Consider the following 12,171-nt stretch of genomic DNA (forward strand, 5'->3'; position numbering starts at 1 on the left):
CAGGCGGCCTCATCCTTCTCCCTTGGAGCAGTTAGTGAGTTTGAACTGCCTACCTTGTGGTTAGCAACCCAATGCCTAACCCACAGCACCCTGACAAATGGATTGGTGGGTTCAAAAGACATCGCCTACTGTGCCTTAGCTCATCCACCTACTGAGCAGGTGGTGACCCTGGGTCAAGTTTCGCAAAGCCCAGCTTCCTTGGTGGTAAATGGGGAGGCTGTGGAAGACGTGGGAGGGTGGCTGTGAGGGTTAGCAACAGTTTCCACACAGAGCGCCCGAGTGGCACCTGGCCCACAGTATCTGCCAGGACCCACTGGGGTTCAATGCTGACCAGTGTCGTAGCTCGTCTGCAGGTTGTTGTCCGTTTCCTTGTCCCTCCACACACCGGGAGCCGTGTGACTTTCTTCTTGCTCTCCTGCGCCGCACTGGTAGGTGGCTCCCACAAGGGGCTGAGCTACATGCATTCGGACAGAGAGAGAAAAATAAATAAACCTGTACACTTGAAGCTTCGCCAAGCAACTGCAAAGAACACAAAGATACCCAGGGAAAATAAAAACACTGGGGAGGCAAAATACAATTTATAAGATAAAATTAATCTCTCGAGCTGCCATAACAGGACATAAAAGGCATAAATACACTGTGACTTGTCTGAAATGCTTTAAGGCCTGGCTCTCAAAAAACCATGAGTGAGAAAAGGAATTCTACAGACCTGTGCTCACTCTTCCCAAGGAGAGAGGCCCCAGGGGCATGTGGGCTGGCACCTAGCTGAGGTGCCTGGGAGTCAGTCAGACCAGACACCTTGCAGAGAAATGACGAAGGGCCAGGGCCCCTGGGGCTGAATCACCTTTGCCATAAAACCATTCCTCTCTGAAGCCCCCAGCACTGCTCTCTTCTAATCACTGCTCTGGTGGCCCTCCACCTGCCCCCCCCCCAGCCCAGCCCACCCCAGGTGGGTAAGGAGCTCTCAAAAGACAGAGCTGTGTCTGCTTCATCTTTCTCTCCTCCACCCAGTTCAGGTGGCTGAGATCACAACAGGGGCCGGGATGGAGGAGGGGCTGGCGGGGGGACAAGGGTGCTGCCAAAGGCCAACTTACTGTGAACCTGTATTATGGAAAACGCAACAGACAACAGACAGCCTAGAATGGAATGGAAAATACCTCTGGCTACAGATCGTCATAAAATCCACATACAAAGTTCAAGTTGAAGCTTTGTGAAGCTGTAATGAACACAGGTTCGGAAAGCAGGCAGGCTGGGTCAATCTACCTTGGTAAAGTCACTTTATGTCAGCCATAAAATTGGCATACTTACTATATAACTGTCTCCAAGGAATGTTGAGAGGATCCGATTAAATTATGCATCTAAAATATTTGGACTAGGAGGGGACCGTCCTATTCTAAGTCTGTGGAAATTTTCCAGTATCTTTTATAATTCCAACTTCCCAAGAATGTTTTCCAAAACCAAACCCGCTACCACTGAGTGGATGCTGATTCGTAGCACCCCTACAGAGATAGTTAGTTTATTGTGCCAACCTGGCCAATAAACACATGTGGGATTAATTGAAGGGGGGGGGATAAATGGCACGGTGAGCCTCACCTTTCAAGTTCTCTTGCTTTTGGATGGTAGCACCAGGGTGCAGCTGCCTTAGCCAGTTAACTGCTTCAGCTGGCAAGGCTCACTTCCTGCAAGAAGTCCCTGAGGAGAAGCCACATGGCCCTACCCCGATGCAGCCCTGGGTGCTGGAGCACCCGTGTGGAGACCCCTGCCGGCGCTGAGATGCTTACACATTCACTGACTCAGCTTTCCCCCTGCAGTCGGCGTCATTGCGACTGTTTTGTGAGATGGAGGACTTTGTGGATGGGTGTGGGACATATGGGTTAATGTTGGACTTGTGGGCTTGGGCAGCACCGGGTTGGGATGTTTTCTTGATGCGCACTTAACCTTTATATAACACTCTCTCTTATACATGAGCTTCTGTGGATTCGTTTCTCTAAAGGACCCAGACTGACAAAGCTACCTAGGGCTTCTGAGACTATCAAGCTTTATGAGAGCAGCCAGCCTCATCTTCCTCCCAAGGAGCTGCTGGTGGGGTTGAACCTCTGACCATGCGATTAGCAGTCCACCAGGGCGCCCCCTCCCTCATATATCAGTGTTCAAGAAATAATAATAACTGCTCCTTTTATTATTATCACAGGAAGCCCAATAGCCCCAAGTCATCTCCCACCCGGAACTCCTGTGGAATCCTCTAGAGCAGCAGTTCTCAACCTGTGGGTCATGACCCCTTTGGGGGAGGTTGAATGACCCTTCCACAGGGGTCGCCTGATTCATAATAGTAGCAAAATTAGAGTTATGAAGTAGCAATGAAAATAATTTTATAGTTGGGGAAGAGGGTCACCACAACACGTGGAACTATATTAAAGGGTCGCAGCATTAGGAAGGTTGAGAACCACTGCTCTAGAGTCTGATGGAAGCAGAGGTACGCGGACTCTTCACTGGCAAAATCCCAGGTAACCTTGAGCTGCTCTCGGAACACTAACTTCACCTCCTCCATTCACCCTTGAGGTCAAAGTCAACTGAGCAGCCCCCGAGGGCACTGCTTCTCCAGCTCTCCCCCTCTCCAGCTCAGGCCTGGAAAGCCTGCCCACCTCACCACAGCCTCCTCATTGTCCTACGTCTTGGTAAAATCCCTCAGTTGTTCTATTCTTGCTATCTCCAAATCCTCCTCCATTTGTTCTAGAACCCATGCCCATCAACACGCTCATGCTACTGACGCGACTACCTTCAAGGTCATGGACGAAGTCCACACCGTGAAGTCCAGTGGCCACGCTTCACTCTCCTCTCATCCCATTAGCAGTATTTTGCACAGCTCGTCGATCCCTGGTCACCATCTTACCTTCTGGAGCACCCTTCACTCTTGGTCCCCCTCCGTCCTCACTGGCTGCTTTGTCCAACCTCTACCTAGTGAGCAGCCTGAGGCGCAGTCCCTGGACCTTTTTTCTCTACACTTGCCCACTCCTAGGTCTCCAGGGCTCATCTCTTCCGAGATCGCCTCAAAACTCACTGCCATGGAGCTGGTTCTGACTCAGAGCAGCCCTGCAGGGCATGGCAGAACCATCCCCGTGTGTTCCCACCCTCACTCTTTGCAGGAGAAGAAAGCCTCGTCTCCCTCCCATGGAACAGCGGTGGTTTTCAGCAGCTGACCTTGCAGTTTGCAGTCCAGTGCATAACCACTATGCCACCGGGGCTCCTCTGCGCACCAACGACCTGTTTGTCTTTCCTCAATTCACCTCTCCAGACCAGATCTCTCTCCTCTACTCCAGACCCAATTAGTCCCAACTGTCTACTTGATGTCCCTGCGGGGATGGCCAACAGGGATCTCACACACTTCCCAAACCAGGTACCTCAAGGTCCGTCGCCCCAGCCTGCCTCTCCTGCAGTCGTTCCCATCTCAGGGACCACAACTCCCCCTTCCAGCTGCTCGCTCACATCAAAGGGCACACCCTTAAAGCAGTGCTCAGCATATTTTCTCTTAAAGGGTTTTATCTAAAACTGTTCTAGGCTTTGCAGACCACAATGTGTCCGTGAGAAGCACTCAACTCTCCCACCACAGCACAAAAGTGGTCAGAGGATGGGCCTGGCTAAGTTCCAGTAAAATTTTACATACAGAGACCACAAACTTTACTTATAAAAAGACCCACAAGATCATGGTTTGCCAACTCCTACATCAAAGCCTAAATTGGATCATTTAACCTCAACACAAAATGGACCAATAGTTCCCAATCTTACCTAGGCAAAGCCCTAGAAGGGACTAGGTACCCCAGACTAATCTACCTCCCTGACTTCCTCATCTACACGCCCCTATGTCTCACTCCACTGTACTCACAGAACTAATGTCCCAGGTTCAAAGCGATCGGAGAGCCTTTGCCCCTTGTCCCTTCTGCCATGACCACACCTCTCACAAAGACTACTAGGTTTCTTCACATTCCTCTTACATCTCCACCCCACCCCACCCCTTACTGGTCTCCATTCAAATGCTTCCCTTCTCTGGGTGGCTCTCTGACCCTCTGCAATGCATGTGCTAGCAAATCCTGCTGCCTATCCACGTGACCTAGGCCTTTAATGCTTCTTTTTCTCTGAGCACTGACCGCCACTCCCTATTTCATGCATTTGTTTATTGGCTGGCTGTCCCTCTCCCACCAGAATGTAAATGAGACAGACTTTGTGTTGCTCACTCCTATCTCATCAATGCCACAAGGACGCCTCCTGTTTGACACGCAGCAGACATTTAACAAATATATCTGGATATAGAAACAAGATATTCCTGTTATTGCTTTTGCTTTTGTGTGTTGCTGTCTTTTGCTTACATCAGGGTTCAAAATCTAAAGTCAACATTTACACATTTGTGGATTCATAAACCCTCTAAAAATGACAGAAAATGCTACAAACTTGCCTTATTCTGTGAAAGGGAGTCTCAAAGGGCCGGGGCTCCACAATTCTGAGTACCCTGTCTGAGAGTAGAGAACGTGCCCCGAGGCTCTCCCTCTAAGTGTAAAACTATTTTTCTTTTTTTGGTCACCAAGTCAATCTTAATTCATACCAACCACACAGGACAGAATAGAACTGCCCCTGCAGGCTTCCAAAGCTGTAAACCTTGACAGGACCAGAAAGCCTCTTATTTCTCCATGGAGAGAGAGGATGGTGAGGCTGAACTGCTGACTCTGTGGTTAGCAGCCCAATGTATAGCACACCATGCCACCAGGGCGCCTTGTATTCTGACTAGACACATTTTAATGTAGGGTTTGCTATTTCCTTGACCTCAAAGAGTGTCAAGGCAACAGATGCCGCGTGGATGGGGAGGCAGGTCACTTCTGGAAGAGGACATAGGTCCAGGTCTGTCTAAATAAGATAGGCTGGAAAAACAATATGGAGGAGAAAACAATGAGACTGACAGTTCCGGGGGGGATATGGGATAGGGGGAGGTGGGGGGAAAGGAAGTGGTGTTAACAAACCCAGGGACAAGGGAACAACAAGTAATCCAAATTGGTGGTAAGGTGGGTGTGGGAGGCCTGGTAGGGCATGATCAAGGGTAATGTAACCAAGAGGAATTGCTGAAACCCAGGTGGGGAACTAAGCATGATAGTGGGACAAGATGAAAGTCAAGGGAAATAGAGGAAAGAGCTGGGAGGCAAAGGCCATTTATAGAGGCCTAGATAAAGACATGTACATATGCAAATATACTTATATATGATGGGGAAATAGATCTATGTGCCTATATTTATAGGTTTAGTATTAAGGTAGCAGAAGGACATTGGGCCTCCATTCAAGTACTCCCTCAATGCAAGAATACTTTCTTCTATTAAATTGGCATTCTATGATGCTCACCTTCCCGACACAACAGCTGAAGACAAGCAAGTGAATAACCAAATGTGGCGAAGAAAACCGATGGTGCCCGGCTATCAAAAGGTATATATAGCATCTGGGGTCTAAGAGGCTTGCAGGTAAACAAGCGGCCATCTAACTCAGAAGCAACAAAGCCCACATTGAAGAAGCACACCAGCCTGTACAATCACAAGGTGTCAAAGGGATCAGGTATAAGGCATCATTAGAATAAAAAAATCTCACCATAGTGAATGAGGGGGGGAGTGCAGAGTGGGACCCAAAGCCCATTTGTAGGTCACTGGACATCCCCTTGCAGAGGGGTCTAGGGTAGGAGACGAGCCAGTCAAGGTGCAATGTAGCAACGATGAAACATACAACTTTCCTCTAGTTCCTAAATGCTTCCTCCCCCCCTCCCCCCACTGTCATGTCCCAATTCTACCTTGCAAGTCTGGATAGAGCAGAGGATGTACACCGGTTCAGATAGGAACTGGAAACACAGGGAATCCAGGGCAGATGATCCCTTCAGGGCCAGTGGTGTGAGTGGAGATACTGGGAGGGTAGAGGGAGGCTGGATTGGAAAGAGGGAACTGATTATAAGAATCTACATGTGACCCCCTCCCTGGGGGAGAGACAACAGAAAAGTGGGTGAAGGGAGACGTCGGACAGGGCAAGATATGATAAATTTATAAATTATCAAGGGCTCATGAGGGAGAGGGGAATGGGGAGGGAGGGGGGAAAATGAGGACCTGATGCCAGGGGCTTAAGTGGAGAGCAAATGTTTTGAGAATGATGAGGGCAACGAATGTACAAATGTGCTTTACACAACTGATGTATGTGTGGATTGTGGTAAGAGTTGTATGAGCCCGTAATAAAAAGATTTTAAAAACAGAGAGGACATAGGTCAGTCAGCAGGGTCACAGCCAAAGGCTGCTGGGATGTCCTGGAGAACTCCACAATAAGGCTCATGTCTACACAGCCCTCGGCCGCAGACAGGGCTTTCCACAGATTTCAGCCAAAGGAAAGCCCATGCAAGCCATCCCAGTCAAGGGAGTAGAGACCCCTCCAGACCAGGGAGCAGCACAAAGCCCCTTTGGTAGGACTCCAGAAGCAAAGGCAACAGCAGATTCGTTTTCCTTATTGAGTTTCCTCTGCTGGGCATTTGTCAAGAGTGAAGATTAGCCACTGCACTTCATGAAATTTATACTCAAAACGTATTGCGATTCCGAACAACAAGCCTGACATCTCCAGCGGTTCCATGGTTCCAGTGGGTGATTCATCTAGCTTACCGGGGAGACACTGTTTCTGCTTACCACTCAGCAGCGTTCTGTCCAGCGGTGGCCTCCCCTCCACCATTGCTTCGGCCAGAAGTAACTTTTGGTGTAGTTGCTTGTTGGCCGTTTTAAACTCCTGCAGCTCCCTCTGCAGCTCCATGACCTGGCCCTGCAGCTGGGCCTCCACCACGGGCGTGGCAGCAAGCTGATGCACACTCCCTAATGATCGGGCTGGCTTCATTAGGATTGGCAAGCGTGACTTCTTAGCTTCCTGAAAATATACGGGTAAACAACCATGAATATGCTTCCTTCAGTCACACCGTCAATGTTGAAGGCAACTACCAACAGTGGGGACAGAAACTGGCTGTCCAGGCTACTGGCTCCTACAGCGCCATCGATGTTTACCTCCTTGTCCACAACTTTTCTATCTTGGCAGGTTCCTCCTCTGATCGATAACTACTCCAAGCTTCTCCTCTTTGGCCCTGGCCCCTTGATTTTCTGGGGATTCAAAGTCTTCAATATGTGCCACTGGGTCAAGTCAGCACCAAGTCCGGGCAGCCCACATGCAGCCATCAGCACAGGACCGTGCTCCCGGGGCACCTGGGGGGTTGCTTTGTAAAAATAATACATTGCCAGCCACTTCTCTGGAGGCCTCTCTGGGCAGACATGGACCCTTCGGTTAAAGGACAAGCACAAGAACCGTCTGTTTCACGCAGGACTCCCACTCATTACACGGGAATCCCCCAAAACAACAAGGTATTTTCTACCCAGACTCTTCTTTCCAGATCATCTTTGCTTCTTCCTAAACCCACTGCCGTCCAGTCGATTCACACTTCCCACACACCCTATGGAGGGCTTCCGAGAGCGGGAATCTTATTGCAGCACAGTCTCCTCTTTCTTCCTTAGTGTGGCTAAGTGGGCTTGACATGCCCAGCTTTCAGTTAGCAGCCACTCATCTACCAGGCTCCTTCCTAACTCTAAACCATTCAGTAAGACTCAACTCATGTGTGCCGTCCTCAAAAGAAAGGCCCTTGATTTCCAAAACCTCAGGACCCCCTGCTATACACACTCACTGTCTGCCATCAGTCTCCTCAAAGGACATGCCTACCATGCTCCTACTACTACAGTATTAAGTGTGCAATGCTTGCTCGCTGTCTCTCTGCTGTGGCATCTTGTAGGCTCCGGGGTTGAGAGGTCCTACCTATCGGAGCCATTCCTAGTCTAGCACGGCTTCCAAGACAAGGGCCAGTGCGGAGCGGAGCTCAACTACTAGGTGTAGAGTGGACACACAATAATGTAAGGGGACAAATGGAAGGGTCTTTCAAGTAGGAAACTGTAAATATATTGAAAAGCTGGGAAGAGAAACTTGAATGAAGAACATATAAGGAAAAATGTCAATTCAATAATAAAAATGAAAATAAGCCAATTGAAAAATACGCAAAGCTACAAATATCCTATAAGTGGCCAATAAACATGTGAAAAGATGCTTGATATTATTAGCTACCAGTGAAATGCAAATCAAAAGCACAATAAGATACTACTTCATACCCACTAGGATGACTCTCATTTAATAGGTGACATAACAAAGGCTGATGAGGATATGGAGAAACCGAAACCTCCAGAGACTGCTCCGAGGGTTGTAAGTGGAGGACTGACTGGAAATGGATCAGCCACCTTTAAAAGCAACAGTCAGTTCTTCAATGACTAACCAAAAGGTTATAACCAGCCCAGCAATGTATATACCCAATAGAAATGAAAATTACAGAAAGGAAAACAAAAATGTGTACATGTATGTTCACCGCAGTATTATTCATGGTAGCCTCAAAATGGGAAACAACCCAAATGTTCAAATGATGACTTTATAAGTATAACGTGGTATATCTACCTACACAATGTAATTATTACTTGGCAAGAAAATGTAATTAAGTCCTAATACATGCTACAATATAAATGAACCTTGAAAAGATTAGGCTCGGTAAAGAAGCCAGTCACAAAGGACCACATAGGACAGAAGAAGTCCATGCCTATGACATGCCCAGAAAGGCATCTCTATACAGACAGACGTAGATTACTGGTTGCTTACAGACTGGGTGAAGGACGATGTGCAGGGACTGGGGACTGACTGCTAATCGTTTCAGGATTTCTTCCCGGGATGACGAAAATGTTCTAAAGTTGACTGTGCCAAGTTGCAGTGCTCGAGAAGCCACTAAACACCACTGACTTGTCCATTTAAAGGGGTGACTTGTGTTACATAAATTATATTTTAATAAAGCTATTATTTACCCCCGAAACTCAATATAGCAGAGGAGGAACCAAAGAGAAAATCAGGACAATATCTGGGGGCTCAGCGAAAGAGAAACGCATTAGGGCCTTTCAGCAAGAGTCAGGAGTCCTCCTGGCCACACGGTGGGACGCAGCCCACACATCCTCACTCAATGCTCAGGTAAACTCTCCATTCCCGGGGGTCCCAGGACGGCAGATGAAGAAATCAAGATGTCCAATAACCCGTCCAATGTCACACAGAGCCAGATCTTAAAACAGCTCTCCAGACTCCAGGACCCAGGTAAAAAAAAGCGAAGGTACTTTCTGCCAGAAATTCCAGGATGGGAGAAGGGAGACCGAGTCCAAGGACAAGAGAAGGTTGAGATAGTGAGGGGACCACTGGGAGGGCTGGATGCCTGCCCCATCCAAAAATAAATAAAAAGCTGGAAATAACAGGCATTTGCTTGGTCTTCACTCGCCACCGGTCTTTATTCTTGGATCCAAATCTGTGTGTCATATGGCAACAGAGAAGAGATCTGCTAGTGTACAAATGCCAAAGCCAATTTCAGGCTGGAAGACTGCCGTCAGTCAACCTAACGCGGGTTCTAAAATAACGCCACACAGAATGCTACCTTATGGGCACTCAACAAGCGGAGTCTCCACCCATCACCTTATTAAAAATGTCACAGTGAAATGTCTCACTTGACAAGGCAAGACGGCAGGAATTAAAATACACGCAGGGGCCCCTGAGTACAAGGTACTATAAGAGGTACTGATTGAACATGCCCTCAGGAAACCATCATGCCAGTCTCAGCTTCCAGGTCACACTCCAGATCCTGAGAGAGGTCAGGTGACTTGCCAGGGACTCACAGCAGTAAGTGGCTAGGCCAGGAATGTAAACACAGTGGAACAAACAATCAGCAGTGCAGTCCATCTCCTTGTCTCCACTGTGGGCTTCAATGGGACTCCAGCATTCTGGCTTGGGCCCTAGGAGTTATCAGCTCCTTCATGGTCTACCAAGAAAGCCATTGGCTTCTACTTGGCAGAGACTGGAGGCCACTTTGGTAGTACAAGAACCGCTCCCTTCCCAAGAAGGGTAGGTCTATGAACCCCTGCCAGCCTCAAAAGCCAGCCCTCGGTTATCTCCCAAGCCAACTGGGTCACCCTGGACAGTTTCCAGGCTTTCAGAGCTTCCCCGTATGAACATGTGAATGCCCAGCCAACTCATGCCTTGCCCAGAAGAGTCGATGGGCTGATGCCTGTCCAGGACGGCTAACACAATGCCTGGCACGGACCGTGACGGGAAAGACGAGAAGGAAGGGCACGGTTCCTTCCTTTTGAAGGAGGCACAAGCAGGACGTCTCTGAACTAAAAAGGAAAAAAAACCAATACATTTGGGGAAATTAAATGTGTTCAATTATGCAATTTTCCTCAACAGAGGATGCCATCTTCTGGGGGGTGGGGGACGCACATGACAACCCTCTCCATTTTCCTAATAAACAGGTACAGATTGAAGGAGCTGGGGCAGAGAACATTCCTATTCTAGTCAAATTGCACAAATTTGCATTTCCAATACCATTAATATAATGGCAGCTCTCTCTGTCTCTCTCTCTCCTGATATCTTTAGAAAACCCTTTTCTAGAAATTACAGTTTTGGTGCATAATTTAAAACAACCAAAAGCAATTTTGCTAATGATATATCTAACTCTCTTTGGTATGCACAAAAGCAGTAATTTAGTGGTCAGAAAATAAACTTAATTCTCCATTCTGATGCTATGAAGCAGTGTGTACAGTGATTTCTCGGATACAAAACACCCATCAGAAACAAGCAGCCGAGCAACCACCACTGGGGCTCTATTAGAAACATGACCTAGTTCCTTCCCATTTCCTGCAAGAACACACGCATCTCTCCCAAGCCCTTCCTCCCCGAAGATTTTAGTAAGAAAGCCATCATGCACTGCCAAGAGAGTTTGGTTCCTAACGCTCTGACATATTTAAGGAGATGCTTAGGGGATGTACAGCAACTTTGACGGATTTAAAAGCGACATAGAGATAATCACACAACAAATTCCAGGTCCCGCCACAGACTGGGAAGTTGCCAAATGAGAGTTAGGTGTGAGACTATGGGGTGTGGCACAGTGAGAGCCCCATCCTAGTCCCACTGGGTAACCATAGCTATGCCACTAGGGTTCTGCTCCCTCATCTCCACAGGGTGCTGAAAGGAGCTAAGAAAATTCAGAGCAGTACCTCTGAACAACATAAACACCCAGGTTCTCCTTTCGGCACCGGCAAGACAGGCGTATGTGAATGTCTGTCAACGTGGACACATCCCCAATAGAACCTCATGTGGCCAGGACACAGGACAAACAGGCTTCCATCTGTATAAGGAAAATACCTACGGATAATAATACATAAACAAACGAGCGAGAGGAAGGGCCAGGGGTCGCTGGGGAGGTTCACCAGGGGGCACGCTAGGTGGTGCTTGTGGCTGAGTGCAGGCAGCAGGGGAGACCAGATTTTCACATCCAGCTCAGAGTGGAAGTGATTATTTTAATGATTATTTTAAAAGGGTTGTGTTCTAGGTTGTGAGTGAGTGAGTGAGTGAGTGAGTGAGTGAGTGAGTGAGTGAGTGAAAGAGCGAGAGAACAAGAGAAACTTACCTTCTTGGCCCCACTTGGGAGTGACCGGGCAGGGGCCTTCCGCCCTGGCAGGTGGTGCAAGTTCTCCGGCTGATGCTCAGTGCTGAGCACAGCATCCATTGGCTTCTTTTCCCGAGTGGCCTCCACTCCTTGGTGCCTGAATCTGAGAGTGTCGCCCTCCATGGCCACGGTCTGTACTGAGGCATCTTTCAGCTCCACCATGGACACTTTGCCCACCTTCATTGGCTGGGCCCCCCAAGGCGACTGCAGCCCATCGTGTGGCTTGGAAAGTGAGCTGGCTTCAATCAAGTGTCTGAGCTCACCTCTCAGCTGAATGGCCACTTGCTTTAGTGTCTCCTTGGTTTTACCGTCAAGGTACTCTCCAGAAAGGTCCTGCTCTGCCATGCATATTTGTTCCAGAAGTAGCTCACGTAACGTCTGCAAAAGGTCTGGCCTGTTTTTCCAAAGGGGAAAGGAAGGAGACAGCTAAGTTTGTGGCTGTATCCTCTGCCCACCTCCCGCTCTCCTCAGTGAGCCTCCTCCAGAGACCGTCTCAGCTACACAGGGAGCTCCTGCCACGCGGGTCCGTAGCCTCTGGACAGCCACTAGGGGCAGGCATGACT

General features: G+C 48.6%; 1 protein-coding gene across 2 annotated transcripts in view; it reads right to left on the bottom strand.

Annotated features, from left to right (window-relative positions):
* The window catches only part of CDK5RAP2 (CDK5 regulatory subunit associated protein 2), a 206,328-nt gene that overhangs the window by 55,956 nt on the left and 138,201 nt on the right, over nucleotides 1-12,171 (bottom strand). For both annotated transcript variants that reach the window (XM_075560408.1, XM_075560407.1), the window contains 3 exons: nucleotides 11,570-12,002; nucleotides 6,687-6,918; nucleotides 332-454 (listed from right to left, as the gene is read on the bottom strand). In XM_075560408.1, coding sequence (XP_075416523.1) covers nucleotides 332-454; nucleotides 6,687-6,918; nucleotides 11,570-12,002 — 788 coding nt within the window. The remainder of the gene's footprint in view (nucleotides 1-331; nucleotides 455-6,686; nucleotides 6,919-11,569; nucleotides 12,003-12,171) is intronic.

This window comes from Tenrec ecaudatus, chromosome 10, assembly GCF_050624435.1.
Source record: "Tenrec ecaudatus isolate mTenEca1 chromosome 10, mTenEca1.hap1, whole genome shotgun sequence".
Classification (NCBI taxonomy): domain Eukaryota; kingdom Metazoa; phylum Chordata; class Mammalia; order Afrosoricida; family Tenrecidae; genus Tenrec; species Tenrec ecaudatus.